This window comes from Triturus cristatus, chromosome 1_1, assembly GCF_964204655.1.
Source record: "Triturus cristatus chromosome 1_1, aTriCri1.1, whole genome shotgun sequence".
NCBI classification, from domain to species: Eukaryota; Metazoa; Chordata; class Amphibia; order Caudata; family Salamandridae; genus Triturus; species Triturus cristatus.
Window position 1 is genome coordinate 157753286 of NC_140579.1, and position 27913 is coordinate 157781198.

General features: G+C 46.3%; 1 protein-coding gene across 4 annotated transcripts in view; it reads left to right on the forward strand.

Moving 5' to 3' along the window:
* Positions 1-27913, forward strand: part of LOC146869886 (vesicle-fusing ATPase) — a 1522848-nt gene that overhangs the window by 450429 nt on the left and 1044506 nt on the right. For all 4 annotated transcript variants that reach the window (XM_085623863.1, XM_085623829.1, XM_085623831.1 and 1 more), the window contains one exon: positions 11768-11875. In XM_085623863.1, coding sequence (XP_085479989.1) covers positions 11768-11875 — 108 coding nt within the window. The remainder of the gene's footprint in view (positions 1-11767; positions 11876-27913) is intronic.

The window sequence follows — 27913 nt, forward strand, 5'->3', positions numbered from 1 at the left end:
AAGCATGTAGAAGAGGCCCACTCTACAGCAGACCCTAGTGTACTTGTAGACTTCCGGGTTTGTACGTCCATAGACTATACAGCCATTACCCGCTACCGCTAGTGGCTTTGAACGGGGATTCAGAAAAGCCAGATTTCAGTCAAGAAACCCTAAAACAGCTGTTTACTAGGCAAGAAGCGATAGATGATGTTCTGCTCGTCCCGCATTCAAAATGGTGGACCCTCAAATGGTTTCTTGTATTATCGTCACCCTTAATTGCTTAAAGCGAGATTAATATCCCGGCAACTCAATTCGGAAGCTTATTTATTTGAATCTGGTTTAATAAAAACGTCGGATGGATTACATCGTCTTCATCCGATGTTAATTAAATTTTTTGTCTTTAGATGGCAATATTGAGCTATCGCCAAGTGTTTCTTTTTTTCTGGCCATATGTGGATTCTTTTTCTATCTACCTAGAGTTGTTTTTTTTCACTGGAGAAGTCCCACAAACCCTTTAGCCCTTGTAGCCCTCTGTGTAAGTTACTTTAGTTCGTTTTTCGCATGCTTTTCTTTCTACACTGCATATTGACTTTTTTTGCTTTAGCTCTGTGTTTAGATTGCTTGCTTTTCAATATTTCCATTCCCTTTTTTTTTTTCGATTTAACTAATCCGAAATATTTGTATCGAGTTTATTGAACCGAAAGGCTAATGTTGAAGATGATGCCCTTCAACTTTAAAGCAATGCTGTTCTTCCAAATTAATATACCATAGTTTCTTGCTAAATCTTGAAGAGGCCATTTTGCCTGCAAGATCCGCATAGCTCCCAAGGTTTCAGATTGCTTTCATGTGACGTTTTCATAATTTTAGTGAAATTATGAGTGACATTCAATGACTGAGTGACATTTTCTCGTGAGCAAAATCAGACAATGAAGACAAGGGGAAACACCAGTGCACAACATAGTTTTCTTGAAGTTTTTGGTTCTTATTTATCCAACAGCACATATTCCTTTCTGAGGCACTGCACAATGGTCTGCCTCCTCATTTCTTATGCGCCCAGTCTGTCATAGCTGCCAAGTATTGCGATTGCTTATGTATAACATTTCAATGGTTTCAATGTGCTTATTAGTAACATTCAGCTACCAAATGTGTGACACATAGTGACACTTTCTCACCATTAAAACCATGTAATGAAATGCATTGAAAGGGCTAAATATCAGAAATTACAAGCTCTAAAGATATCTTGAAACTAATAGAAAACGTCTAAAATTTAAGCTCACTAACTTACAACCTCTTTATAAAATGACCATACTGTAAAACAATTGCGGCAAAGCCTTTCATGGCAATGAAGACACACTAGAAAGAAGTTTGCAGGGGTTGTGAGACAAGGCGACTTAGCCTGGCAAGACATAAATTGTGGATCAACACTATGGAGCAGGCACCAAGTAAGTTTTGGAGGCCAGTGACTCTGAAAATATACTGAGGTTAAGAAAAGCATGCCTCGGGCTCTTAGTAGAATAGGGTTAAAAAAACATGGAACCGTGGCGTAGTAGGTTAATATTGGCTGAAGAGCTGCAGATGGTGCAGTCCTGAGCTGTCAAAGAGCTCACTTCTGTCTGTCAACTAGACTGGAAAAGAAACACCCCCGCTCCAGGACAGCACTGGGACAGAAAACAAATTGTGTCAACAGACTAAAAGTGCCCCCTATTTAGCAAAGCAGACAATTAAAATTAGCCTACATTTGAGAATCAGCGCAGTTTTGAACTTGTCAAGACGCGAGGTATACTTTTTTGCAATGTATAGATGACTACATGCATCTAGGCTTGCTGCAAGTAATCTTTGTTATATAATGAGCAACAGTAATACTTGGTGCACCAGCCGACAAACAGCCAAAAGTATTCAGCCCTCAGCGACTTGTCGTATGATCTATCCTTAGGGGCCTGGCAGATGGTGAATCAAAGAACACGCATTTGCAATGCAATAGGTCTCGCATTTCCGAATTTTTAAGCTATTGGCATTGTAAATGACAATGCCTTTTATTTATCTGTTTTGAAAACCAACACATAGATAAAAGGTTTGTCATTTACAATGCCAGTAGCTCAAAGTCTCGCAAATGCGAGACCTATTGCATTGCAAGACCACTGGTGGTGCGCAGTCCTTGTATGCGTGAAGGGGCGTGTGATCGTGTGCTCTAATCCCTGGTGTGTGTCCTGGGAGGGCTGCCTTCACGAGCACATGGAAACGTCCGGTGGGCATGGAACTTGCAGTAGTGCTCAGCCCGTGAGTGAAGCGATGAGTGATCGCGTGCAAGGGGCCCTGGTGCTGTGTCTGTCCTGGGAGGACAGTCTTCACATTATCCACTACCTGCCAGTGTGCGCCGTGTCAGCCTGCAGGCACGAGAGCTTACAACGTGGCACGCTTAATGCTACACTGAAGATCTGTTTAAAGAAACTCTCCAGATAGACCCCCCTGTCGGTAAAGTGACCCCTCTTCTGCTCCGTGTGCTCTACCACCCCTGAGCCGTCCACTCCATCCCCCCCCCCCGCCCCCCCCCCCGCCCTCCTCCTCCTCCTTCAGGACCGGGCATCTAAGCGCGTGGTGCAAGGAATTGATAATAAATGTGTGTCCAGCTGGAAAATAATGCAGCGTGCCTAGCTCTGCCTTTTCTCACTTCAGAATTGCGAGGTGCTGTAAGGTGTCTGAAAGGTGACATGGCGCTATGCAATGGACTGGTAAATAATAAAGGACTCCCCAGCTAAAACCAATGCACTATGCACAACTCTGTCTTCTCCAAGAAAATGAGGCGCATCTGAAAGGCAAAATGCAAGCGCTACACATATTTTAAAAGTTAGCCCTGAAGAAATGTAAAATATGTATTCTATTTTGTATGTAAATGATACAATGCGCCCAGATTTTAACCCTTACTCCCTATGTGATGTAAAGGAGCTATATCAAGCTCCAATAAATACAATTAAATATACCGGTCAGTTTACCATAAAGATTAGCACGAGCCTGGCGCTTTCTTCTCCCTATTAGAAATGCTATAGAGTGTATGGGCGCAACATGTCGGCACTACACAGAATACCAATGAATGAATAAATACACACAGACACAACTAAATAAATGCTGCTCTGCTTCGCAAGCAACATCGTGTTACGTACCTAGATTTTCATCAATCGTTGCAGGCTATCTAAGTGTACTGAAGCGCCTAGAAAGGCGGCCTGTCTGTGCTACGCAAAACATTAATAACTACATTAATGGAGAAGACACGGACAGCAGGGGGGGTGGTAAAAGGCATGGACAGCTGGGAAGGGGAGGGGGGAGGGGGGAAACATGGAGAACGGGAGGGGCATGAACGAAGGGATGGGGAAAACAAAACAGGAGCGAGGGGGAACAGATGAAAAGCAGACACCACTTTATTCGCAAGAGAACAAAAAGGCACTGCACGTGTACAGCGTCTCGCCTACAACCCTGTCTAAGGGGCCGTCCGCGTATAATAGACAGGCAATCAATGTGCAACAACAGTAAATTCAGCCAGACAATATGACAAGTGGGTTACACAGCAAGTCGCCTACAACCTAATGCGGGCCGGCCGAGGTAGGGGGCAAGGGCAAACGCGTGTCACAAATATGAGAGGTGCAAGTGGCAGGCCGAGATAGAGAAAAGAAAAGGAAGAGAAAAGAGAGGAAAAAGAGAGAGACAAAAAAAGGAGGTGGACGAGGGGGAGGAAATTAGAGGGCTCCGGGGATATGATCCCAGCAGGGCCAAGTGCGAGGCCCATTGCAGTGAAGGCAAAGGGGGCAAGAACGGGCGCGCACTACTGGAGCCACCCTGAGGTTTGGACGTGTTAAGCCCCAGGGGGAATCAAGAGAAATGAGCAGGGGTCTACTCGATATCCGGGGGATAGACTGCGTCGTCAAAAAGGCGTAGGGCTCGGAGTTTCGGGGTTAGAAAACGGGCATGTTTAAGTTTGCAAAGGTGGGTGACAAGTGGTTGCCACAATATGGTAAAGTGGGAATCACAAGATTGTAGGCGTGCAGTGAGCCTTTCCATGGACAGAGTGTGCCAAAGACGCGTGAACCCCACACTAGGCGGGGGGGGGGGGGGGTTCAGTTTTTTTCCACTATAGTGCGATGAGTTGTTTGGCAGCGCCTATCATGTGGAGAGAGATGTGCCAGTCTTTGCATGCGAGTGCGCGCAGGTTGTCAGGTTTGAGGCCTAGGATAACTGTGGCCGGCGTAGCAGGCAGGGGAAAGCCAAGCACCTCTTTTATGTTGCTGAGGATCTCCTTCCAGTTTGAAGTCAAGAAAGGGCAAGACCACCATATATGAAGAAAGTCGCCCGGGGCACTCGAACATCTCCAACAAAGGGGGGGAAGTCGCGGGGAACATCTGAGAGGCGTGTAGTACCACTGGACCATGGTCTTGTAGGCAGTTTTCCGCTGTGAGATACAGCGGTAGATCTTCGGGATATAACACCACAGGCAATCCCACTGAGCAGGGGCTATGTCCAAGGCAATGTCCGATTGCCATAGTCGCTGGTAGAGGTGGGAAGTGGTGAGTGGGGGATGTTGTAGAACGCTATAGGTGCGGGATATGAGCCCTTTAGAGTCATCAAAGGAGAGCACCAGGCGTTCGAAAGGCGTAAGTGTTTGAGTGGCCGCCTGCACCAAGGAGGAGGTGTGTATCCAATGTCGGAGTTGGATATATTGCAATCGAGCCCCCTCCGAGAGTTGGAATTCTGTCTTGCACTGGTTGAAGGTTTTAAATACGCCGCCCAGAAACAGATCCCTAATAGACCGACATCCACCGTCGAGCCAGTCGGAGAACACTTGGGGGTACACTGCTGGTGGAAAGCTGAGATTCCCAGCAATGGGGGTGAAGGGGGATGGAAAAGTGGTGAGGCCCTTAGGGACAGCAACTTTATCCCAAATGTCAAGCACTGTCCTAGTAGGAAGAGCCATATAGGCACTGCGCGACCGCGAGGCCTGGTGCTGCCACTGAAGGTCCCAAATGGATCTCCCAGTCACCACTCTGTCCATATGGAACCATACCTTTTCGCTCTGCCATGCCATCCACTCCGATATAAAGCGATGGTGGGAGGCCCAGTAGTACTCCCATTAGGTTGGGACAGGCTAATCCGCCTCTATCATGAGGCGTCATGAGGATTTTGTTGGAGAAACGCGGCCTGCGCCCTCCCCAAACTAACTTGGTGAGTTCGCGTTGAAGGCTGCTTATCTGATGGCGCGGGATGGGAGTCGGGAGAGACTGAAAAAGATAGAGAATCTTGGGGAGTACCGACATTTTGATTGCGTGTAGCTGCCCCAGCCAGGAGAGAGTAAGAGGTTTCCAGGTTCATAGGTCCCCGAGAACCGACCTCCGACAGTCCTGCCAGTTAACTTGGGACCAAGAAGAGAGAGTTGGAGTTAACTGGAGACCAAGGTATCGGACAGAGTGGGAGGCCCATTCATGGAGAACCAGAGACTGGAGCACCGGGATCTCGTCCTGGGGGATCGTGAGGTTGAGGGCCCAGGATTTCTTGTGGTTGATTTTAAGGCCAGAGGCCAGCTCAAAGGACCGAAGGAGGGTCAAGAGGGCCGGAAGGGAAGTGTGGGGCTGCGAGAGTGTGAGGAGATCATCTGCGAAGAGAGCCACTTTATCTTGTTTGCCTCCGAGGGTGATGCCGTGAATGTCAGGGGCTTCGCGGCTCATGATGGCGAGGGGTTCCACTACAAGGGTGAATAGGAGGGGCATCTCTGCCGAGTGCCTCTGCGTATCGAGATGGGAGCAGAGAGTTGACCATTGACCCGCACCTGAGCCGTCGGGCAAGAGTAGGGGGCCATGATCCGAGCTATCATTAATGGGCCCAGCCCAATTTTATGTAGAACTGCCCGAAGGAAGGTCCAGGCCACCCGATCGAACGCCTTCTCCGTATTGAGCGACAGAAGGCATGCAGGGATGTTCCAGTGGTGGGCCTTAGTCACCAGGTGTGTAACACAACGCACGTTGTCCGCGCCTTGGCGGTGGCAAATGAAGCCGACTTGGTCCGGCTCAATGAGGCCGAGTAAATGTGGGTCAAGCCTTTTACAGACACCACTTTTAACAAATATAGCTTTCACAGATGCAAACAACGACAAGGTCTTCAATCATTTGCAGGGGAACCTGGGCTACTGACGCTGTCGGGGGAGCCGTTCCATATCACCAGCGGCGCAGCAAGAGGGAAGCAACCGCGAGGCACAGCGCACTTAGCTTGACAGTGTAGAAGAAGTCAGGCGAAGCAGTGGAACCCAGGAGCTGGCCTGGCTGCTGCCGCTCTATGTGCGCCCATGGGCCGTCCCTGCCTCGTGGCTCCACCTTCCAGCCCGCTCTGCCGGTGCTGATGCCTGCTGCTGCCCTCCATTATTTCACCGAAAGCAGTGTCGGCGACATCGCTTTCAGGAACATAGTAAAACTGGGAAAGTGAAAGTGCACCAAAACTCATTAAAGAATGTAAAGCTCACAGACTAACTTCAGAAACATGATCCGTCAGTACATGCCTCCTAAAGATAAGAAATACCCTCACAACAGCCTTTAAGCAAACGATCCAGTCTGGATGGGCCGTCCCAAAAGGAGACAGGGCGGTAACAAAGAAGCCTCATTTTCAGTCGGAGGCCACTGTTCAACATAAACGATGACGCCAGCCAATGAAAATAATGGCGGGGCTTTAAGTCTCCTTCTGAAATCTCCTCTATCACAATATGTCTTTCAGAGCGAGCAGCGCAAGCGCTGCAGCGCCCAGGCGAGACCTAAAAAGAAAGCTTCTGCCTGCCAACTCCGCTGATTTACAAGATCGAGTCTCCATTTAAACTCGTGAGTGAATGTGAATAAGGACGCTGACTGAGTGACTGTAGACTTTGTTCCCTGCACCCAAAAAATGGCACAGTTAGTCTGAATTGTGCCTAACATGAGGCTTTACCAGAAACTACATTGCCAGGTAGGGACACATTTCTGCACATACAGCCGGCGTGCTGAGGGATTCCTGACACGTTAAATCATGATGGGCTAAGTTAGTTTATAAGATTGTAGTTTATGATCTGGGGACCGGGGTGGTGTCGGAAGCACCTCTGCTGTGTGCCGAAGTAGCTTGGTAAGTGAGAGCACGTACTACTACCGGGGGCCATGTGCAAACAACATTTAACATATCCCATACCGCGGAAACTATCAACTGACTTACTTATTCCTGCATCTACACTTATTCTAGGGGGGGGGGGCTGTTTCCAGGGATCGATATTTGCCCCTGCACGCCTTTCCCTTAAGTTGTCTGAAATCTTACTGAGCCTCACCTGACCTCGAAGGACGGACACGAGTCTTCCCGGGGTCTGGAGAGTCCTGCAGCCTGGTTGGACCAGTTACAGCACTGCATCCTGATGAGTCACAGGCGGCAGTGCGAGCAGTGGTGGGCTTCAAAACCAAAGTTATAAACATAACTTTCGCCCGCCCCCTTAATGACCTAAGTTCTGACTCAGGCGGGAAATTTAAAAAGTTGCGAATGCGCGGTGCTGCAGCCAGTGAGAGCTCAGCTGAGCAAGCCTGGCCGGTGCAACCGAAAATCCCCTCCTGGCAGATGAAGATACACCGGAGCAGAACAGTGCAGTAGTTGCAATGCACAGAGTAGTGCAGTCTGTAACGCACACTGGGCTGCCAGAGCAGCAGGCGCCTGCGGTCCTGTCCATACTTTGTTCAATGAGCGCCAATAGCGGCGCTCCCATCTCGTTTAGTCAGCAACTTGAGGAGATGCTATAAATGCGTGACTTCTCATTTTGATGCGGTGATGCGGATCACCACACCAAAATGCGTTAGTCTAACGCCTGATGAGTGATACTTGGCAGGGCTGGATCAGTTAAGGTAGACCAGCCACGTCACAAACTGTTATAAGCAGCTGGCTCAAAGGGACCGATCCTTATCTAACACTCCGCCTGAGTTGCTAGAGACATCAGGCCCAATGAAGCTGATGTTCCCTGGTTCAAAGGTTATGAGCACAGCCAATCAATGCGGAAAGCATCTTAACAGATTTTCTTCCCAGGCTTTGAAGAGACAAATGCATATTTCAGAGTGATTGGCTAAATATCCCGATTGGGGTTGCCTGTCTCCAGCTCTTAACAGATCTGATAAGTCCATGCCGTGCTGGAACTGGGGGTGCAAGCAGACAGGGGGCACATGTTGTGCCCCCCCCTTGAATGCATCCACTTTGCGGGAGGTATGGGGGCCCTGTAGGGTCCCCTTTGTTCCCTCACTGCCAGCCTTTTTGTGGCAGGCTCACCGCCATGAAAAGGCTGGTGGTGAGAGGAACTTGTAATTTGCTCGGCGGGACTGCGCCGGTCTCGCTGAGCATAGTGTATTGCCCTTCCCACCGTGCTACCGCCAGGGAACGGCAGTTTCTGGCACAGCCAGCGGTTTAGCCCCGGAACGACTCAGTCGTAATCCGGCGGACGGAACACTGCTGCAGCGAGTCTGGTGGACCATGGACTGCCAGATTCCTAATCAAGCTTCTAGTCATTTGTTTCTGCCTGCTTTCTTTCTACTTCTAACAGATAAGATTGACCATGTTCTTCTTGAACCCATTGATATATTCCAGAGCTACAGTGGCAGTCTTTCATCTGTTGTCATCGGCGGGCGCATATTAAGAGCATGACAAAAACAAGTAATCTGATGAAAAATCTTTAAAGCGAAACCATATGGAACTGAATCTTGGTCATTTAGTTCCTTTCCCAAACCAAATTCTGTTTTAAAAGTTTTAAATAAATTGATCCTACCATCTCATCTTTAGTCAGTACATTGTTCAATTTGCGTTGTACTCCTGTTATGACATAAAGAAATGACTGAGTGTAAATAGCAAGAATCTCAATAATATTCCTAACCTGTTTAGGACTATTGTGCCTCGGTGTTTTGCCTTAAAACTGCCCAGTCCTTAATCTTCTGGGTTGTTATCTAAATCTAGCCTTCTTCCCCAGGAATGTGATCAAAGTTAGCTTGCCAACTATATTTTTTTAGGTCTCGCTAGCGTAGCCTGCGCACATGCGCAGTCTCGCTGGCGAGATTTAATGTTTATAGGTATTTTCTGTAAGGGGCTTTAAGCCCCGCCCCTCTTTTCCATTGGAAAAGAGCTTGTTGTGACGTTTTCGCTCAGCTTTTTGAGCAGTCCCACTTGGACGGCCTCGCCTGCTTTCCTTCTGAAGTAAAAGGTTTCTTATCTTTATGGAGCCAAACACATGGCCCCATAAAGATAAGAAACCTTTTAGCAGGCGAGGCCGTCTAAGTGGGACTGCAGAAAAAGGCAAAGAAAACGTCATGGCGAGCGCTTGTTAAATGTTTTAACAAGGACTCAAAATGTCGCTCTCCTTCCCCCAGCTAGAAGTCCTGCAGTAAGAGTTACAATAAATGCATCCGCAATGATCTCTGGCCCTGGGGATGCCAAGCTCAGACCTGCCTCATCACAGCAGGCAGCCCCACGAAAATAAATAACTTTTTCAGTGCATTGTAGCGCGAAAGTCGATAAATCCCCCACTGACCAAAATTACAGCTCAGAGCTCAATGGGGACCTGTTGGCTCTGCTGCTGCTCCCGCACAGGCCTGTCAGGGCTGCATTGTTCCGGGCGCCTTTGGTTCGGGCAGGGGGACAATCCCTGACTCTACCGTCTATGGCCGGCTCTTCGCCGCCTGCTCCCTGCGGTGGGTCATTCACTCCGAGACTCCCCTTTATTCCTTTATCCTCAGTCACACACCCAAAAATACCTCTGCGAAGCGCTACTGCAGGGTAACGTCCGCGCCAGACCTGAGAAAAAGAACTCTGTCAAAGGGGGGGGGGGGGGGGCGATAGAAGACAGGTCTCTGAGCCCCCTCCGATGCATACAGCTGCCACCTACGAGCGCAGTGCTCATAAGGCCGGAACTCCATTTTACAACTTATAATTCAACAAAAATTGCCAGAGGAAGTGACATCATCCATCGTTTGGTTCAGTGTCACCAATGGGTTGATCCAATGTCTCATCCTGGTCCCTTAATAACCTCTTCTCACAGCAGCTGACGAGCTGAAAGAAGTACAAGGGGTGGAGCCAACGGAAAGTAAACAGGCATCTATGAGCAAAGTTTGATTTCTACCCCTTTTACTTTACATTCCTGTGGCTGCCTTTATTTATTCCTGGGGTTAGGGGTAGCAAAGGGCAAGCGAGGGGTAGCAGCTGCTATCTATCCATGGTTAGAGGTGGTGAAATTCCATTGCGGAAAGCACAATATTAGGAATTTCACGCTTTTTTCCTGCCTACAGAGTGGAACTGATCCACTAGCACATGGACAGAAAAAAAGCCAACAAGCATTCAAAATGCAATGGGTCTCGCCTTTCATTAAGTTAAAGCCATTTGCTTTGCTATACAATACCATTAGCAAAGCAAATGGCTTTAACTTAATTAAAGGCGAGACCTATTGCATTTTCAATGCTTGTTTAATGCGTGCTGCACCTTCTTGCATGTGGTTATTGTCTAGTGCTGGTTTGGTGTTTACTACTCAGCGTGTGATTTTAAACTGAAAAAGCCCTCCTTCCATATGGTCTGATCTAAATATGTATTGTCTCTCATTACTTGTGATTTTGGTGTAAAGTTATGCTGGAGGGGTCCCCTCTAAACAAGGTTGGTCCTTAATGTTCGTATTCGTTTTTAATTGTATGGTGGCTCATGTGCCTCATGGCTGGGTTCCAGCAGTCATTGTTTCTCAGGGACGTGGTCTAAATTTGAGCTAGTGTTTATTCCCCAGGACCTTGATCGAAAGTTATTGGTTGTTGGTCTCATTGTTCTGATTTAACTCCTCAGGATATCCCCAATTGTCCCAAGTTGCATTTTTGTACTGGAGTGATTCTGCATCTCCAGTGCTGGTTTGTAAAAGGCGAATTCTCAGACTGAGGTAGATCTTATTCCAATGAAGTTTGATTTTAATACTGAGCTGACCACATTTTCCTTAGTTATTTATTTTTTTTAAACCTGAAACCTTTTAAAAACGTGAAACCAAAATGTAGAATTATTATGGATTCTATGCATTTGTCAATTAGTTTGAAAGGCAAAAGTTTGAAATGCCAATTTTTTTTTACTTTTGTTTTGGATTTAACTCTTGCCTAACCTCAAATGGTATGCTAACCGTAATGTTGACCGCAAAACTTACCCCTTAGAATTATGAACCCTAACATTTACTGTTCACAGACCCATCTCTATCTGTAACCTTTACCCTTATGCTTTGCCTAACCTAAGTTCTCACCCTATCCCTGACTTTAAAATATGCCATTATCCTAACCCAGTGTCTCTTCCAGTTACCTCACCTCTAAAGTTAACCGTATCATTACGTTCATCCTAACCCCCACCGTCAGTCTATCCCTAACCCTAGCCTGACAATATGCTTTCTTTTACCCTTAGCCTAAAGCTCAACCTAAGCCTGTCCCTTAACTATCTTATTTGGGTTTCTCAATTTTTGTTTTAGAAATTCAGAACAAATATCGCGTTCATACTGGTGTTTTTTAGTGCCAAGTACGGCAAAGCCAATATCACAAAAAACTCTAATAGACCCATTGAGTAGATGCAGATTATAATATGCATAGTTAATTCTGCAAATATTAATTTGTCCAGTAGTATGAGGCTAATACCTATTCACATTTTCAAGGAACCACCAGGAAAGGTGGGTGCAAAAGACACAGAGGCCAGTGGTGTAGTACAAAACAAAACAATGCATATATAAGATCTTCTGTACTCAGTTGCCTTCTCTGTTCTGTTACAGCTCGTCTTCCACTTCTGCGATAAGCTATTCGGTCTGGTGGTAAAGGATATTGAGGGTATGGATCCTAGCATCCTGAAAGGAGAGAGCGCCACTGGCAAGCAACCTAAGGTAAGAACCACATGTCACACAGAACTGAGTACAAGGTTCTTGCTATAACCCCTAACTTAAATATGTCAAAATAAGTCCGTAATATAGAGGGCGATAGGTTCCCCTGTCACAACCCATTTATATGGAATGTGTGCTCAATGATGTTTAGACTGAAACCGGTTCAGTTTATTCAGCTTTAACCATTGTACAGACTATGTTGCTTAGACCCCCATAAATAGATTCTGTAGCAGTTTCCAGGCAGCCACGGTTATGTCTGCAACTTTAGATGTCAGGTGTAGGAAGGTAGGATCCTTCTAGCATGGTTACCCCCACTTTTTGCCTTGTGTCGGTGTGTTTTGGGCTAGTCTGACTGGGATCTTGCTAATCAGGACCCCAGTCACTGTGCTTTCTCCCTAAATTTGACTATGGTAAGTGCTTTTGTACCTTTCCTATTGGCTACTAGTGTACCCGTATAAGTCCCTAGTATATGGTACTAAGGTGCCCTAGGCATAGGTACACCCCATGGGTTGCAGCATGTATTATGCCACCCATGAGAGACAATTCCAACTTTGACTACAGACCTGCCATTCCAACCTGTGTGCGTTGGTGCCTGCACACTTACAGTAGATATAATTTTCCTATTATCTGAGGTTACTGCACTTAAAACCTATAAGTCACCCCTAAGGCAGGCCAGGCATGAGCAGGACACCCCCTACAAACCCGGAGTCGATTCTCCAGGCTTCGTTAGTGTGGTCAGCCTTTAAGACATAGTGAACATCAAGTCAGTTACGAGATTTCTAACTATATATTGGCTGCACCGAAACCGGTCTTGTTTGGCATCAAACCTGTTGGAATACTACTCCAATACTGATTCCAGTGTTGGATGTAGGATCCCATGTACTGGGGGCCTCCCATAGGCAGCCCACATGTATTCCGGGTATCAGCCTTTCAGGGTCTAACAGCAAGCTAATGCTACTGCTGACTATAGACACGATTCTGCCCTCCTGCTGCTGAGCTCCTGCAAGGGAAGGTAGAACAATAGGTTTCCTGTCACGGAAGTTTAACCACCTCCCAGGCAGGATTTCGTGTATTTGGCTGTGGTGGGGGCTCTTGCCAGTGCCACCAGACTGCTTTGAAGGGCACATATGGTGCCCTCCTTGCATACGCCAGTTTGAGCCAGTTCAGGGAGCCATTGGCTCCCGCTCTGGTGCGAAACTGGACAAAGGATTTCGGAGTATCACCCCCTTTGTCTAGCCCCTCCTTTGGAAGGGAACCTTGAATCGTCCCAACCCGTTCCCTATGGTACTTAAGGGCTTACCTATGGATGCCTCTTCAGATTCACTGTGGGACAGGATTCAAACCTGAAGCCACTTCAACTTCTAACGTCTGGGCACTTTGGACTTCGTTGGACTTTGCCTGGGAACCGAGACTGCACCAAGGAAGACTCCTGCTGCTTCTGGTATTGTCGTCCTGCCAGTCTTTTGCGACATATGTGCCTGTGCTCGATTCAGGTTCTTCTCCAGGCCTGTAGGTATCAAAGACACCCGAAGGAATCTCCCTTGGAGTGAAGGAGTCACTCCCCTGCATCTGCAGGCACTGCAACAAAGCTGACCGTTCTGCTGCTTCTGATGTCCTTCGGACTCCAAAAAGCTCAGCAACACAGGTGGGGGTTCTGCAACTCATAGGCCTGCACTGTCTTCTCAGCAAATTTGAGGCCAATATCCCTCGTCGGAACCGCTGGAACAGCACCCCTGTGCATCATGTCGACTTGCCGTTGTCAAGGCTTGTTGACTGTGTCCTCCTGAGATCTTAAGGCTACAAGAAGCTCAAGCCTCCAGCATCTCTTCCTGCCAAGGTCTTCGTCCTCACCGCATTCTCTGCACCGTGGGCCTGCATATTTGGTGAGCTTCTCGAGGTCCTCTTGCAACTCTTGTGCCTTTGGCCTGTTGGTCCTCTTGAGTGTCCTCTTGGGCTTCAGTGGGCTCCCCTGCTTGCTCAGGCCTGCTCTGATTCTCCTGTACTTGCTGAGTCCCTTGGACCTTGCTGGTCCCAACTTTGCACCTTTTTCGTTTACCACATCTGTTGCTGCTGCCAAGGCTTGTTAGTGCTCCCGCTGGACACGATTCCCTGGTTCTCTACTTCCGAAGTCGGAAAGCTCATGTACAACTCCTGGTCCTCACAGCTGCAGCGACAAGGTCACTGTCAACTCTCCAGCTTCTTCCGTCATCGGTGATCATTGGTCTTTTGTGCCTCGTGGTCCCTTCAGAGTGGCATAGACTCTCTCCCCTCTGCTTGCAGGTTCTCCTCTTCAAGAATCCATCCTTGGATTCCACCAGACTCTTTCACCTTCTTTGCCCTCGGCATCTCTTCTGAAGTCTTCCATTGTGGTCTTCGGCGGTTTCCAACGTCACTTCCCACCTATGCACCTGGCTTACCTGGTGTAGGTATCCTGGTCCCAGGGGTATCCACGGGTGGGGGTGACTCTCCAACCTTCTGACTTCCACGGGGTTTCTTCAGGTCCCACTGGGAAGTGTCCTTCTTAAAAACTGCAACCGCAACTTTCCCGTTGACTTGCATTGAGTACGCAGCTGTGGTTCCACTGTGCACACAGCCTCCGTTGGGTTCCTGGGTACTTACCTTGGGTGGTTCCTTGTGTCCCTAGCTCTTCTGAGTCTTCTTGGTCTCAGTTCGCATTCCACTTCTTTAGTATATGGAGACCGCTGTATATTTATTCTTACATACCTGTTTTTGCTTGTAATATTGTGTGTTTTGTGTTGATCTTCCCGAGTAGGGGATATACCAATGTGTTAATGAGTGTGCATAATAAATATAACAATTTTTATAACTACACTGTGTGGTTCTTTTTCGTTTAGCCTACATTATAGGATTAGTTCTGGTAAAACAAGCTGCTTAACACTCCTGGGCCAAGCCAGAAGGCTGCTGTCCACAGCTACCACTTAGAGAACGTTCTATGGTTATTTATGACCACTAAAATCACCATAAGGGTTGCCTGGATTAGTGCAGGGTGTTTTACTTAAATTAGTGTGCATCAAATACTAAACCAACCTACAGCAGGTAAAATAATTCTGGCTGGCATCAATCAATCTCCACTTATGCCTCTCCAGTGTTTTTCTTATAATGGAATCAGTGAAAACGTGGATAGCTGCCCTTGTGATGAACTGAACTTAGAGGAATTCCTTAGGGAACCATTCAGAGGGAAATATAAGGCACACAACTGAGGTCAGTTCCTGCCCTGGCTTGTGGTGAAGAGATCCATGCATGGCTAACCCTACATGGAGAAGATCATATCTATCCATGAAGGTTGAAGTCTGCATTTGTAGTCTTCAAAGAAGAAGTGATTCAAAGCACCTGCTGTCACTTAGATGGAAATTGCAGTGGGTGCCGTCACTGGAAAAAAATCTCCCACGGCTGGGCCCACTGCCACAGACTATTTACCAACCCAACTCAAGGCACTGGAACCCCACGCTGCTCTATCTATTGTTATGACGCATGGGGGTGATGTTGTCAAACAGAATCTAAATGGACCTCCCTGCAATGTGGGGAGGAAGGCCTTCATTGCAAAGAAGACTGCCCACTGCTCCACCGTCTTTGTGTGCAGGTGCTGCTCATGACATGGTATGAGATGATGCCCTGCGCCTTTACATTGCCTAGATGGCCCTGCCCAGCAAGGAGATATCCGTGACCACAATAGCCTGTGTCTGCTGAGAATCGAAATGACCCATTGAGATGTTACAGGTACACATCTGGATCCCTGACTAGAAGAACTACACCCAAGAGACTCCACAGAAGGGTTTTTATCTGTAATCTGTCTTGAGGCACTAACAGGATGCATAAGGCCATTAGGCGTTGCAGAACCGGGATCTGTGTCCTAGTCAGAAGCATCAGAATCATATCTCAAATATTTGTGATATTGGATGAGAAACCTTCTTCATACCTTGTGTTGCCTGGACTGCCCCTTGGAAGGTCAGTCTCTCCATGAGGGTAAGATGAGATTTCTGGGCATTGATCATAAAGCTCTAGTCCTGGAAAAAGGTCATAGTACACTGAACATGTTCCTTGACAAGCTCCAGAGACTCTGACTTCACTGGCTTGTCTCCAATATCAGAAATACATGGACTTTTGATCTCCATAGTATACCTACCACAACTTCCAGCACTTTTGTGAAAACATGTACACCCTTATTTATACTAGGTGCAGATGCACTATACATGGGGAAAAATTTTGTTTGGCCTTCATATTTTTTCCTCATATTCTAACCATATCCACAGTGGCTGCAGAAGGGCATTGAAATGTGTCCTGAGGAAAAGCTGCGGAAAATTTGAGGATAAGTGCGGTGCTTTTTCAGGGCACATTTACACACCGCCTCGTATTTATTATTGGCAGAAGGTTTTGTCACCTGGCATTTATCCACATTTTTAATTTGCTTTGTTTGTGGTGGTGGTGGTGCAAAAAAGATCAGAGGAAGTTTACAGTTCAGCATTGACCACCTTTATGTAACATGGACCCTTATGTAACAGTACAGTGCTGTAATAGAGTATATACTTATGTGCACACAGCATGCACATTTTCCTCATGACTGCAGTCTGCCTGTTAGGCAGCATCACTAACATACACTGGACATTATTAAGGCAGTGGTGATTCTGTACTGTTAAAAAGAAGGCTTGGAGGCAACAAAGACTGCTTTCAAGTAAGGGGTCTGAATCTATGGCAGTAAAAAAGGCTGTATGAATTGCAGAGCAATAATGGTCTCAAGTATGACTGTTTATTTTCCCATTGGTTTTAGTTGTCGTAAGTTGGCATCTCATTATCCTAGGCAGAATGCTACTCCGTGCTTGTGACGCGCTGCTGTACATGAGGTCTTGCTGGCGTTTCTTACCTTTGGATCAAAATATCATGATTCTATCCTCCCAATGGTAATTTCTTCACTCAAACGTTTGGGTTTGACCCCTACTTGGACTATCCATTTCTCCCAGCAGATCAAAATATAATGCAAATGTCTCCCCACTCTCACGTGCACACCAGGTTCTGTGCTTTGGACCAACCTTCTGCCTTCCTCTGGTAAAAGCAGCACTGAGGATGTACAGGAAGGGCTCTCACAAGACCCTATCAGCAGTCCAACCTTCAGTGCGACGTAGTCACCACTATCCTACAGACCACTCTAAACATTCATCTGACCGGGCCACTCAACCAACTCCTGGGGATTGCATTGCATCTGGGGCCCACAAATTAGAGGTGGGCGAGCCAACAAGTTAACATGGAGAAACTGGGCTTTATTTAGCAAATGGAAGCATTTTACCTTAGTACATCATATTATATAACCGCATTCAGTTGTATTCAATATACATAAGCTTAAAAACATTCCTTCCCTCTGCCAAATTCCCTGACAATAATGCCATTACTGAACTAAAAGTCAAGTCTCTTATAGATGGAGCAACATTTTGAAATCAAGCTCGAGGTGCTTAGTACAGCGCTCATCCTGAGCTCTGATATTTGAAGGTGCTCTCATGTGTGATAATGAAGTAAAGAGGCTCAGTGAAATAAAATATGTGCCTGCTATCACACAATTTGTGAGCTTGGAAGCCAGAATTGATCACAGGATTTCTTGTTTTGCATTGTGAACTTCAGTCACTAGATGGGTATCTTTTTCTGTCACATAACACAAATATTCAAACAGGAGGTCCTAGGGACTATCTTTAAAGACCTAAACAGTTTTCAATCCCCACGTTCTAGCTTATAGAAAACACAAGAAAAACTGTAGGTCTAATAATATATGACCTCAAACAACAACTAAGTGAACTAAATACTAAAGAGTCTCAAATAAAGAAAATGAGATCCCATCACCCACCGGAGTGGCTTGCTTCATCATCTGGGAACTCTATTTGAACCACACACCCTTGTACAACTGAGGGTTGTGGATTAACAGATGTACTGAGAAAATCGTGAATAGTAACATACACTCTTAGTCCCAGAGAAAAAGCCTAATGTCTATTTTCAAGGTGATGAATGCAGTGCAAATAACCAATATGTGAAAAAAAGTGATTAAAATTGGCTACCAGGACACAAAACAATTTTATTGAGCGCTGTCCTGGTATCAATACTAAAACAGTGCGTGTACAGTTTCAACAAATAACTGTAAAAAGTCCAAAAAAGTGAATAATGACAGGTCTACATGTTTCAGCCTATGGGTCCTTTGATCCAGGCTTTCGTCAGGACCTTTGATATAATCGCTACTGCAAAAAACCTGTGCTTAAGTGCAAGATAACAATAAAAAGGTTGGTAACAGTACAACCTGCATGCTCCTGTAGTTCCAAAGTGGAGAGTTACAGACAGGAGTGCTGGACAAATACCCGGCTTTATGCGGGTACGTTCTTCGCCTCACCTGGCATCCGCCTAGGAAGTGAGGCACCGCTCTATCCGTCGGTAAAGGTAAATTCTGCAAAGGGCCACTTACTAGATCCTATATTCTCCAACCTGGATGAATTAACAGGAAGGGAACCCATTCCAATACCCTGGTCTTCTCTCTTTCTTCTGAACCCCCACCAGCGCCACGCCATTAACCAGGCCGATCAGAACTCTGTCACGTCTCTGTCCTAAACTCCCCTCAGAACAGTGGATTTCGGCTTTAGAAAATACCTGACCCAATTATTGCTAACAAAAATTTTAATAGGTGGGTAGAGAGCTCTCTAGACCGAGCTCTCCCGATGAAAATGACCCAGATGAAAGTTTCGTCCAACAGAATGGCATGGTATTCTCCCAAGCTCCGGGAGCTAAAACAAATCTGCAAGAAACTTGAAAGAGTTTGGAGAAAGGATTTCTCCTTAAATAAGAAATTGGAAAATAGGGAGGCCATTAAACTGTATTAAGGAGAAATTAAACTGGCCCAGGCCTCATATTATGAGGAAAGAATTTTGCTGGCAGCCAATTGCCCTTGCGAAATTTTTCGCATTGCGAAAAAACTGATTAGAGCCCCCTCACCCCCAGATACACCTGATGTCACCGGCCTACGCTGCAATAAAGTTGCAGATTTCTTTTATGACAATATTCAAACCATTTACTCGTCATTTCCTCTTACCAACAACCTCCAAACAGGGGATATTAGTCCTCACAGCAGGGCACACTCCTTGGAGGCATTTCCCTTGATGGATTCTGAGCCATTCCAAACTATCTCGGCACTCGTGAAGAGCGGGTCGCCTAGAGACCCAGCTCCACTTAATATTCTGAAGCAAGCGTTTGGACCAGTCTCCCCTATTATTTTGGGGTTGATCAATGCCTCCATTTCCACTGGAGTGGTCCCACCTCTGTGGAAAAGAGCGATGGTGAAGGCACTTTTAAAAAAGACCATTAACAAATAGGGGGGGAAAAAATAAGGGCTTTTAGCGAGGTCCAGCATACAGTGCCCAAGTTACAAATCACAAAAAGGTATGCTGTTCCTCAGGGGTTTATATTAATAAAAGGGAGAGATATATGTGCAAATGCATACAGAGAGGATAGTTATACCCATCACCTCAACCAGTAATGTGGGTCCTAAGGGGAAATTCCCTTATTCGGAACTAGTGCCCTCACACACCCAGCCAGCTAGGTGTCATGCTTCATCATTGGGCCTGCTCCTCGTTGGGTTGGCGCTGCAATACCCAACGGGCTCCCAATGAGGGGCTCTTTGGCGGGGTTCTATCTATAGGTTACCAGAGACGCAAATTGCGTAAGCTGGCCCATATTTTAATGGAAGGTTACCAGTGACGCAAATGGCCTCTCCTGTCTTCAACCTTTTTTTAAACCTAGCATGAGAATCGTTTTCACGCAATTGATTCCGTGAACATTGCATTTATAACGCTCTTATGCATTTGGTTCCATGAACATGGCTCTTGAGTGTGGATATATATACTCACCATTCCCCTCCATGTACCATCAAGTGAGGGCCTCTAGTTGGATGTAACACGACTGATATTATGAGCTGTGTATTTTCGCAGCCACTTAAGTAGATTCATTAACAGACTTGCGGTACTTTTTTGCACGTATTAATATGGCCGCTGGTTTTGAGATCTTTTTCTAGTACCCTTCCTTCCAGTAGATAGGTTAGCAGTCTAGATGCTACCACTCTAGACGCTAGTGACGCATGTGACGTCACTTCCGGGATGCCACACTCATTGGGGGTTGTATATCTTGAGGAAAAAGACGCCTCCTCTACATCACCCGGTTCCGATGGGGATGGGTAGGTCTCAAGCACTTCGACACCACCCTGTTGGGTAAGTAGGCCCCCCCCCCTTTTCTACAGTCCACCGCGAACTTTTATTCACTTTTGACAATGCTATAAGACCCAGTGGTGGGTCATTTCCTTGGGCAGTGACCCATGAGCCACTATGCGGTGTTCCTACATCCAGTTGGACATTAATATTGACACACGCTCCTGTAATTTGAGGCGCGCTCGTCCTCTTATTTTAATCTGGCTGCCTTCACCCCCATGTTTAGATTTGCAGGTATCATGACGGGAGATCTTCACTAGGACCTGTTACAGCATGTAATAAGTTATGAGGCATCTGCTTCTTCCATTAGTGTCAATGCACGCTATTTCCTGCTTTTTGCAACATTTCCACCTGGGGGGGTTTTAATAAATTTGCTACTTTGCTGGACACACGTTTGCCACCCACTATAACCAGTACGTTGGAATGACCATTATGACTTTGGTTATTTGGTTGCTATATTTATCCCACTTATATACATTTTCCAGGATACTGAGCCCGCTGGTGTCCTAGCCCGCCGGATACCGTTGAGGCGTGGCTTTATAAATTGATTTGGTGAGTCTATATTCCTTTTAAGAGCCATTGTTCTAATATGAACTTTTTCTCAAGCTGCTCATTTGGCGACTTGGTTACGTAAGCTATTTTTAACAAATAAATATAAAGTCAAAGGGAACTATTCCCTTTGAATTACAGGGTTATTTCTTTTAAGTAACCCCTATAATAGAGAGATATTGAATGCTAGTATACCCAGCAATTGATGTATATGCTGTAACCCCTTTTTTCTTTCAGAACACACTTAAGGGTACTTAACCTGCAGCAATACATTAAGTGGTAGGTAGTTTTTTCACATATACCACGGTGTAGGTAGTTTCACATTATGTATTTTTTGGTCCTGACGAATTGCCATAGACCCGGTAGGGCTGTCAAGGCAAGAAACATGTTGACCTATTGGAGTAGAGTGCCGCTTTGTTCTGATTCATTATCTCAGACAAAACCGCCTCTCCTTTGTCTTTTAATCAGGTAGGAACCAGAGTTAAATAAATTATATTGGTTACCTAACCTGTTTTAACTTTCACTCTTCACATACACCTACACTTTCTAGGCCCCTCACTCACACCTCACGAATTGGCAAGGAACAAAAGATCTCCGCCAAAGAGCCCCTCATTGGGAGCCCGTTGGGTATTGCAGCGCCAACCCAACGAGGAGCAGGCCCAATGATGAAGCATGACACCTAGCTGGCTGGGTGTGTGAGGGCACTAGTTCCGAATAAGGGAATTTCCCCTTAGGACCCACATTACTGGTTGAGGTGATGGGTATAACTATCCTCTCTGTATGCATTTGCACTTTTAAAAAAGAACCAGTCTTGACCCGGATCTCCTGGGAAACTGTCGTCCCATCTCACTTCTCCCAGGGATCAGTAAAATGGTGGAAAAACACGTCAATTCAGCACTTTCTACATTCCTAGAATCCCATAACCTTCTCCACCCTTCACAGACCGGCTTTCGTCCGCGTCAAGGAACAGAAACCGCCCTTTTAGCAGTAGTTGAAGAATCTAATAAGTTTCTTGATGACGGAGGCACCACAGCTGTTATCCTCTTGGATCTCAGTGCAGCCATCGACACGATCAACCACCAAATTTTGGTCCATAGACTTAGAAGTTTGGGGGTGACTGGAGAAGCCATAGCATGGCTGCAATCATTCTAGCAAGATAGATCCTTCCAGGTCTTTGAGGGTGATGTCACCTCAAAATGGATGCCCTTCCGCTACAGAGTTCCTTAGGGGTCGTCCCTGAGTCCCACTCTGTTCAATGTTTATATGAGCCCGCTATCAGAGAGTGTGCTTACTTTTGGGGGTCATATAGTGACCTATGCTGATGACACTCAACTTGTCGTAGCATTAAACCATTCTGATAATTTCTCTCTTGGCCTTCGTCCCTGTTAAGAAGAGGTAGCCAAGTGTTTGAACCATTCATATTTGAAATTGAATGGAGAAAAGACCAAGGTGATGCTCCCAGGGAATTCCTCCCTTTTCAAAGCAGAAGTAAGTGGCCAGCCTGTCTGGGATCCGTTTCTGCCCCCAAGACCCAGATGAAAAGTCTAGGCATCTGGATTGATCAAGATCTCAGCTTCAAGGTACAGGCGCTGAATGTTGTGGCTTCCTGCTACGGCATCCTAAGGATGCTTCGCAAAGTGCTCCCTCTTCTTCCCTTCCAGGCAAGAAGGCTAATGGTCCAGGCACTCATTCTTTCCCACCTGGACTATGGGAATGCTCTTTATTTAGGACCCCCCTCGGGCCGACCATCTCATCTAGACGGTGCAAAACCGCACAGCGAGGATACTTCTTGGGACCCCGCACGGTCAATCTGCAAAACTAGCCATGAAATCTCTTCACTGGCTCCCCATTAAGGAGAGAGTTAACTTTAAGGCTATGTGTATGGTCCACAAGACGTTAGCAGGGAAGGGACCATCTATCAATCGTTCCATTGACCGGCCTTACCTGGCGAATAGATGTCTGCGTTCAGACGACTTGCATCTTGCCGTTGTTCCCAGGATCAATATGGCCAGAAGTGGTGGCCGCCTATTTTCCTATAATGCCGCTAGGAGGTGGAATACTCTTCCTCTCCGCTTACGAAAGGAGTCCAAGTTATTTGGCCTTTTGGAAATTGCTAAAAACTTGGCTCTTCCCTTAGTATTGCTGTGGTGTCTACTGTTGACGGCTATCAGCGCTGGGATGCCCCCAAGTAGCTACACGTTTAATAAATGCTTTTTTCATTTCATTTCACTCTCAAGGGGTTTCTTTAGCGGAGATCATTTAACCAAAGCTGTTTTGTCAAGTGCCTGTATAGGGCCCTTGGTGTAGATGTGTGCTGCTGTTAGTGGAGAGTGGTAAGTGATTAAAAAGCTCAGGTAGGGTACAGGACTAAAGACTTTTTATTCTGCTCGTCCACCCACCTGAATAAAAATATGGGTACCACCGGGGAAGGCAATGATCTCTGGTTGCTGATTTAGTGCGAGGTCAACCTGTTTCTTGCTTTATCTTAGTCAAAAAAATGATCTGCAGCAATTCATCAGGACCAATATGGAAAGCTAATTAATCAAAGCATCTACACAGTGCCAGGACTCAGGAGTGTCATCGCCGTGGTCCAGGCGAACAATTAAAGCTACTGATATGCAGACTGATCCAATTTGGCACCTGTTGAGAATAACCTGTTAGGAGAAGAAAGAGTACACAGCAAAAGATATGAAAAACAATGAACAATAGATAGCCTTAAGACAAACTGTTGTAATCAGGAAAGCATGCACATGGGGCGTGCTGATTACCGTGGAGAGTATATCACAATTGTGAGTGAGTGAGACAACCAACTGGAAAAGCAGTATGAGGGATTGCAAAAGTTAAAATATGTAAATTGGCAAGTGAAGCCATCGATGGCACCGCTTACTCAAATCTGGCTGTGTGTGCTTTTCTTTGATGGTGTTCGGAGCAGCGTGCTGAACTGCAGCACGCTGAGGTAGAGAAGGGTTCAATTAAAATGAGGCAATCCGCATTTGTTAGCTGTGGAGGAGGGCATTCTCAGCTATCACGAGTAAGAATATTGATGCAAAATGTACTTACATTGTTCATGCGAGACTCCCATGACGACCTATTCTGTCTCCAACACCTCGGTAGCGAGGATCTATGGCGGTATGCCGCTTTTGTTCACGTCTTAGTTAAGGTCGCATACCGCTGCATCACCGATGCGTCATAGGCAAGCACAATTGCACAGAAACAGGTGTCTCAGTGGGTTACTTTGTGGAGCGCCATGTTTGGTACAGGCAACCCCGTAAGGTTGCTAGAGTGTGTGATTGATGTAATTTACAATAAAGTATGGCCTTTCCCTGGAATTTGCCACAGTACCACCCCCTCATCCACCACAAAAATCTCTGCCATCTCATCTTGTTACTCAGGAAGGAGGCATTCGTCATGCTGCAAAAAGGATCCATAGAGAGAGTGCCATGCTCTGAAAGGAGAATGGGCTTCTACTACTGCTTCTTTTTTGTGAAGAAAAAGTTGGGAGAATGGCATCCCATTCTGGACCTCAGAAAGCTCAACAAATACCTACAGAAAAAATCCTTCCACATTGTAACTCTCCAGGAGATATTGCAGCTTCTGAACCATTCGGATGTTCTAACCAGCCTCGATTTAAAGGATGCATATTTCCATATTCCTATCCATCCTAAACACCGAAGGTTTCTCCCTTACACTGTGGCAGGTGTGCACTATCAATTCAAGGTTCTCCCCTTCGGCCTCCGCTCAGCTTCTCGGGTATTTACCAAATGTCTTTCTTCCGTGGCAGCACTCCTGCGATTACGGGGCCTTCGGATTTTTCTGTATCTTGCCGATTGGCTAGTGAAGGCCCCTTCTCTTCACCGGGCTTCTAAGCCATATCCATCTGCTTACCATTGTTTCGCTCTCTGGGGCTTTCAGTCAACTACCAGATGTCCATTCTCATACCCTCTCAACGGATAACTTTTCTCGGAGCAACTTTGGATGCCCTCCAAAACAAGACATTCTTATCCACAGAAAGGCAAAACACTTTATTATCGCTGTCTCAGTCTATCCAAAAAAGAGTTCGCTTCTATCCGTCTTTTCAAATCCTTTCTCGGCATGATGTCCTCGGCCAACCTCATGGTGCCACACGCACATCTCGGAATGAGACCTTTCCAAGAGCAGTTGTACAGGCAATGGTTCAGGTGACCGGATCATTCAAGGACATTATTCACATCACTTCGATCATGAAAAAAAACTCTTCCTTCGTGGCAGTCCGCCATCAATCTCTCTGTGGGTCTGACATTCCTCTCTCAACTTCCAGCGTTCGTTCTGACCACGGATGCCTCATTAGAAGGCTTGGGAGCCCACGTTCAAGACCTCTGAATAAGTGGCCAATGGAGTCTTTCTCTCTCTCCCCAAGATGCACATCAACTTCCTCGAATGTACGTCAATTTTCCTAGCTTTTCAGTCGTTTCTCCCAAGAATATGAGCATCCTCCGTTCTCATTCGTACAGACAATACAACCTACATGCACCATCTCAACAAGCGGGGATTACGACACCGCATTTTCATCAAGGAGGAACATCTCCAGGAGCGAGAAACATCTTAGCAGACACCTTGAGCAGAATAGGTCAAACATGTCACGAGTGGGAACTTGACCAGCTGATTCTTGACTCCATCTTGCGAAAATGAGCAACACCCAACTTAGACCTCTTTGCATCTCAAGAGAACCAAAAATGCCTGTTCTTCTGTCGTAAATAAAGTATTACGCACTCATAATTTCTATAGGTATCAATAGGATCATGCATAAAGCAAGAGGCTGAGTCCGTGGTATCAGGTTCAAAAGGGCTTTATTCCAATAACTCGAGTTATAGGGAGAATGGTTCCATCACCACAAGGGATCAGGAAGGGTCTTCTGCTCAGAATTCTCAAACTTTATTCACAGAGTACAGTATATATACATTCCATATTATACGTAAGCAGGAGCGCTTCAGGCAGAGCAAGAGAGAAAGAGATAAGAGCATGTGGGTGTGTAAGTAGGCGTGAAGGTGGGCGTCCATGTGGGCGTCCACTTGATGATCATAGGTGAATGTCATAGGTGGGTGGATACCTGGAGGGGGGGTTGCGTGATCAGCTGGAACTTTGCCTTACTTGTGCTCAACTCGAGCATGACGTGTAACTGACGTGTAACTGGGGGAAGGCTGCTGTGCAGTCGGGGAGTCTGGAAGAGAGGCCTTCAGTGTCAGGACGACCAGCACATCTTGTATTATCTGATATCTAAAGTCCGGAGCAGGAACTGATCTGTGACATAGGTTGCCCATCACCAAGAGCCGATGTGGCTTCTATTTCTTTATTCACTGTGTGGGCCTTACATGGGGGCTATGGGCTTTTCACTGACGTGAGCTTTGCAATCACACAAAAGGAGACAGAAAGGCTAGGCTCTCTCTCTCCTTTGCATACGGGTTGTGTTTATTCCTCCTTATCCAGGCAGGAATGTGATTCAGTAGGAGTAAGCAGATAACCGTGCTCAATACTGTCTCGGCACCCCGGACTGGGCCCCTTTGGCTGAGGCCCAAGTGTGCGAGGCCAAGGATACGCAGCTGCAGCTCTCAGAGCGTCTGAGGCCTGAAACCTCTTTTCGGCTCTGGCTGAGCCACAAAAATGGGCTTTCATGAAATGACACGAGTGCAGGAAAACATGATGCAAAACGTGTAGGCCTCAATGCAGATTTGTCGTCTCTCTCATGGGAGACTTGATGGCAGGCCACGTTATAGCATAGGCATCATGGTAGACAGGCCATGGAGGGCAAATGCAGGGCGTACATGCATGTAAACAAAAAACGTTTGGGGAACACATAGGGGACACATAGGCCTCATAATTTTTATTTCCTCATTCCCTCCTTGTCCCCTAGTGGACCCTTCATGCCACATCTATTCTCATGAGACAGTCGATCTGTTCTTGCAGCATTATTTTTCCATTTTCAATGCTTTGTCTATTGGGATGTGGAACACATGCAGTAGCACACAGGCCGCAATGGCCGGGCCACACTGCAGACATAGACAACAACTGAATACCATTAGTAGTATTAACCCACAGACGGTCAACACTTTCCATCCCCATGCCGATATTACTCCCCAGAGCCAACTGGACCAAGTCCACGTGCCTGGGTCTTGATGTATGCTTTGGGTGATCTTGTGGAGCCTTGTTATTACTTTGTATACAGATGGTGCGTTATTAGGAATAAAAGAAATGATATGTAGCACGTCCCACCCCAGTCTAAGGGCATCTGTACATAGGTTGTCTGGCCACAAATAAAGTAGGTGTGTTGTGATGCTCTGAAATAGGACTTTCCTTTGTCTTTAACCCGTTCGACGCTTGTGACGGAGCGGTTCCGTCACGTGCGTCGGTTGCACTGTGCGCATGACGGAACCGCTCCGTCATGGCCCCGCCCGCGCACGGAATCTTCAGCGCGGCGCGGAAATCCGCGCCGCGCTGAAGGGGTTAAACTCTATTATAGTATTACACTCGCTGTGCCCCAAATGTACTGAGCCTTCTTTTCTGACACATAAGTCTCCTTTTACTGGCAGGACTGTAATTGAGGATGGACCTACATTGTGTATGGGCTTGACATTCAATATAATAAAGTCGAGGGTCGCATTTCCTTGCAGATACTCTTCATTTTCTAGATCTGTACCTTTTCTTTGGGGAAGACATTCTTCGTCTGGGAAACATACTTCATTCAGGACTTTATTCAAGTTACCCCATACCCAGTCGCCCCTACACTCCTTGTCTTGACATTCTTTGGCATCACCGTTGATGGATGTCATTAAGGCAAACCATGCTCCGCAAGAACCATTATGGGAGAACGGAAAAGGGAAAAGAGGCAACACTCCCTTCACCTTCTGATACGGGGGAAGTCGGCCACAGACCCAGCAGTCTGTAGCATTGCTAGTCTGATGTGCGTGATGCAGCATCTGAATAAAGGTATTGTTGCGCAGGGCAAGTCGATAGGATAGCTCATAGGATGGCAGATCACTAAATGTGTGCTTTATGGTATCATTAGTGGAGGAGTGTAAGAGTGAGGCAATAGGAGGAAAAATAGTATGTAGTATTAAGCTGATACATATTATCGTGATGCACAGAAGAGATAGAAAAATCAAAGTCACTATACATCTACCACGTAATATTTTACAGTATTTGCTTTTCATCTTGCTCTTTTTATCATTATTATTGTCCGAGATCTTATGCAAGCCAGAATACATGTTCAACCGAT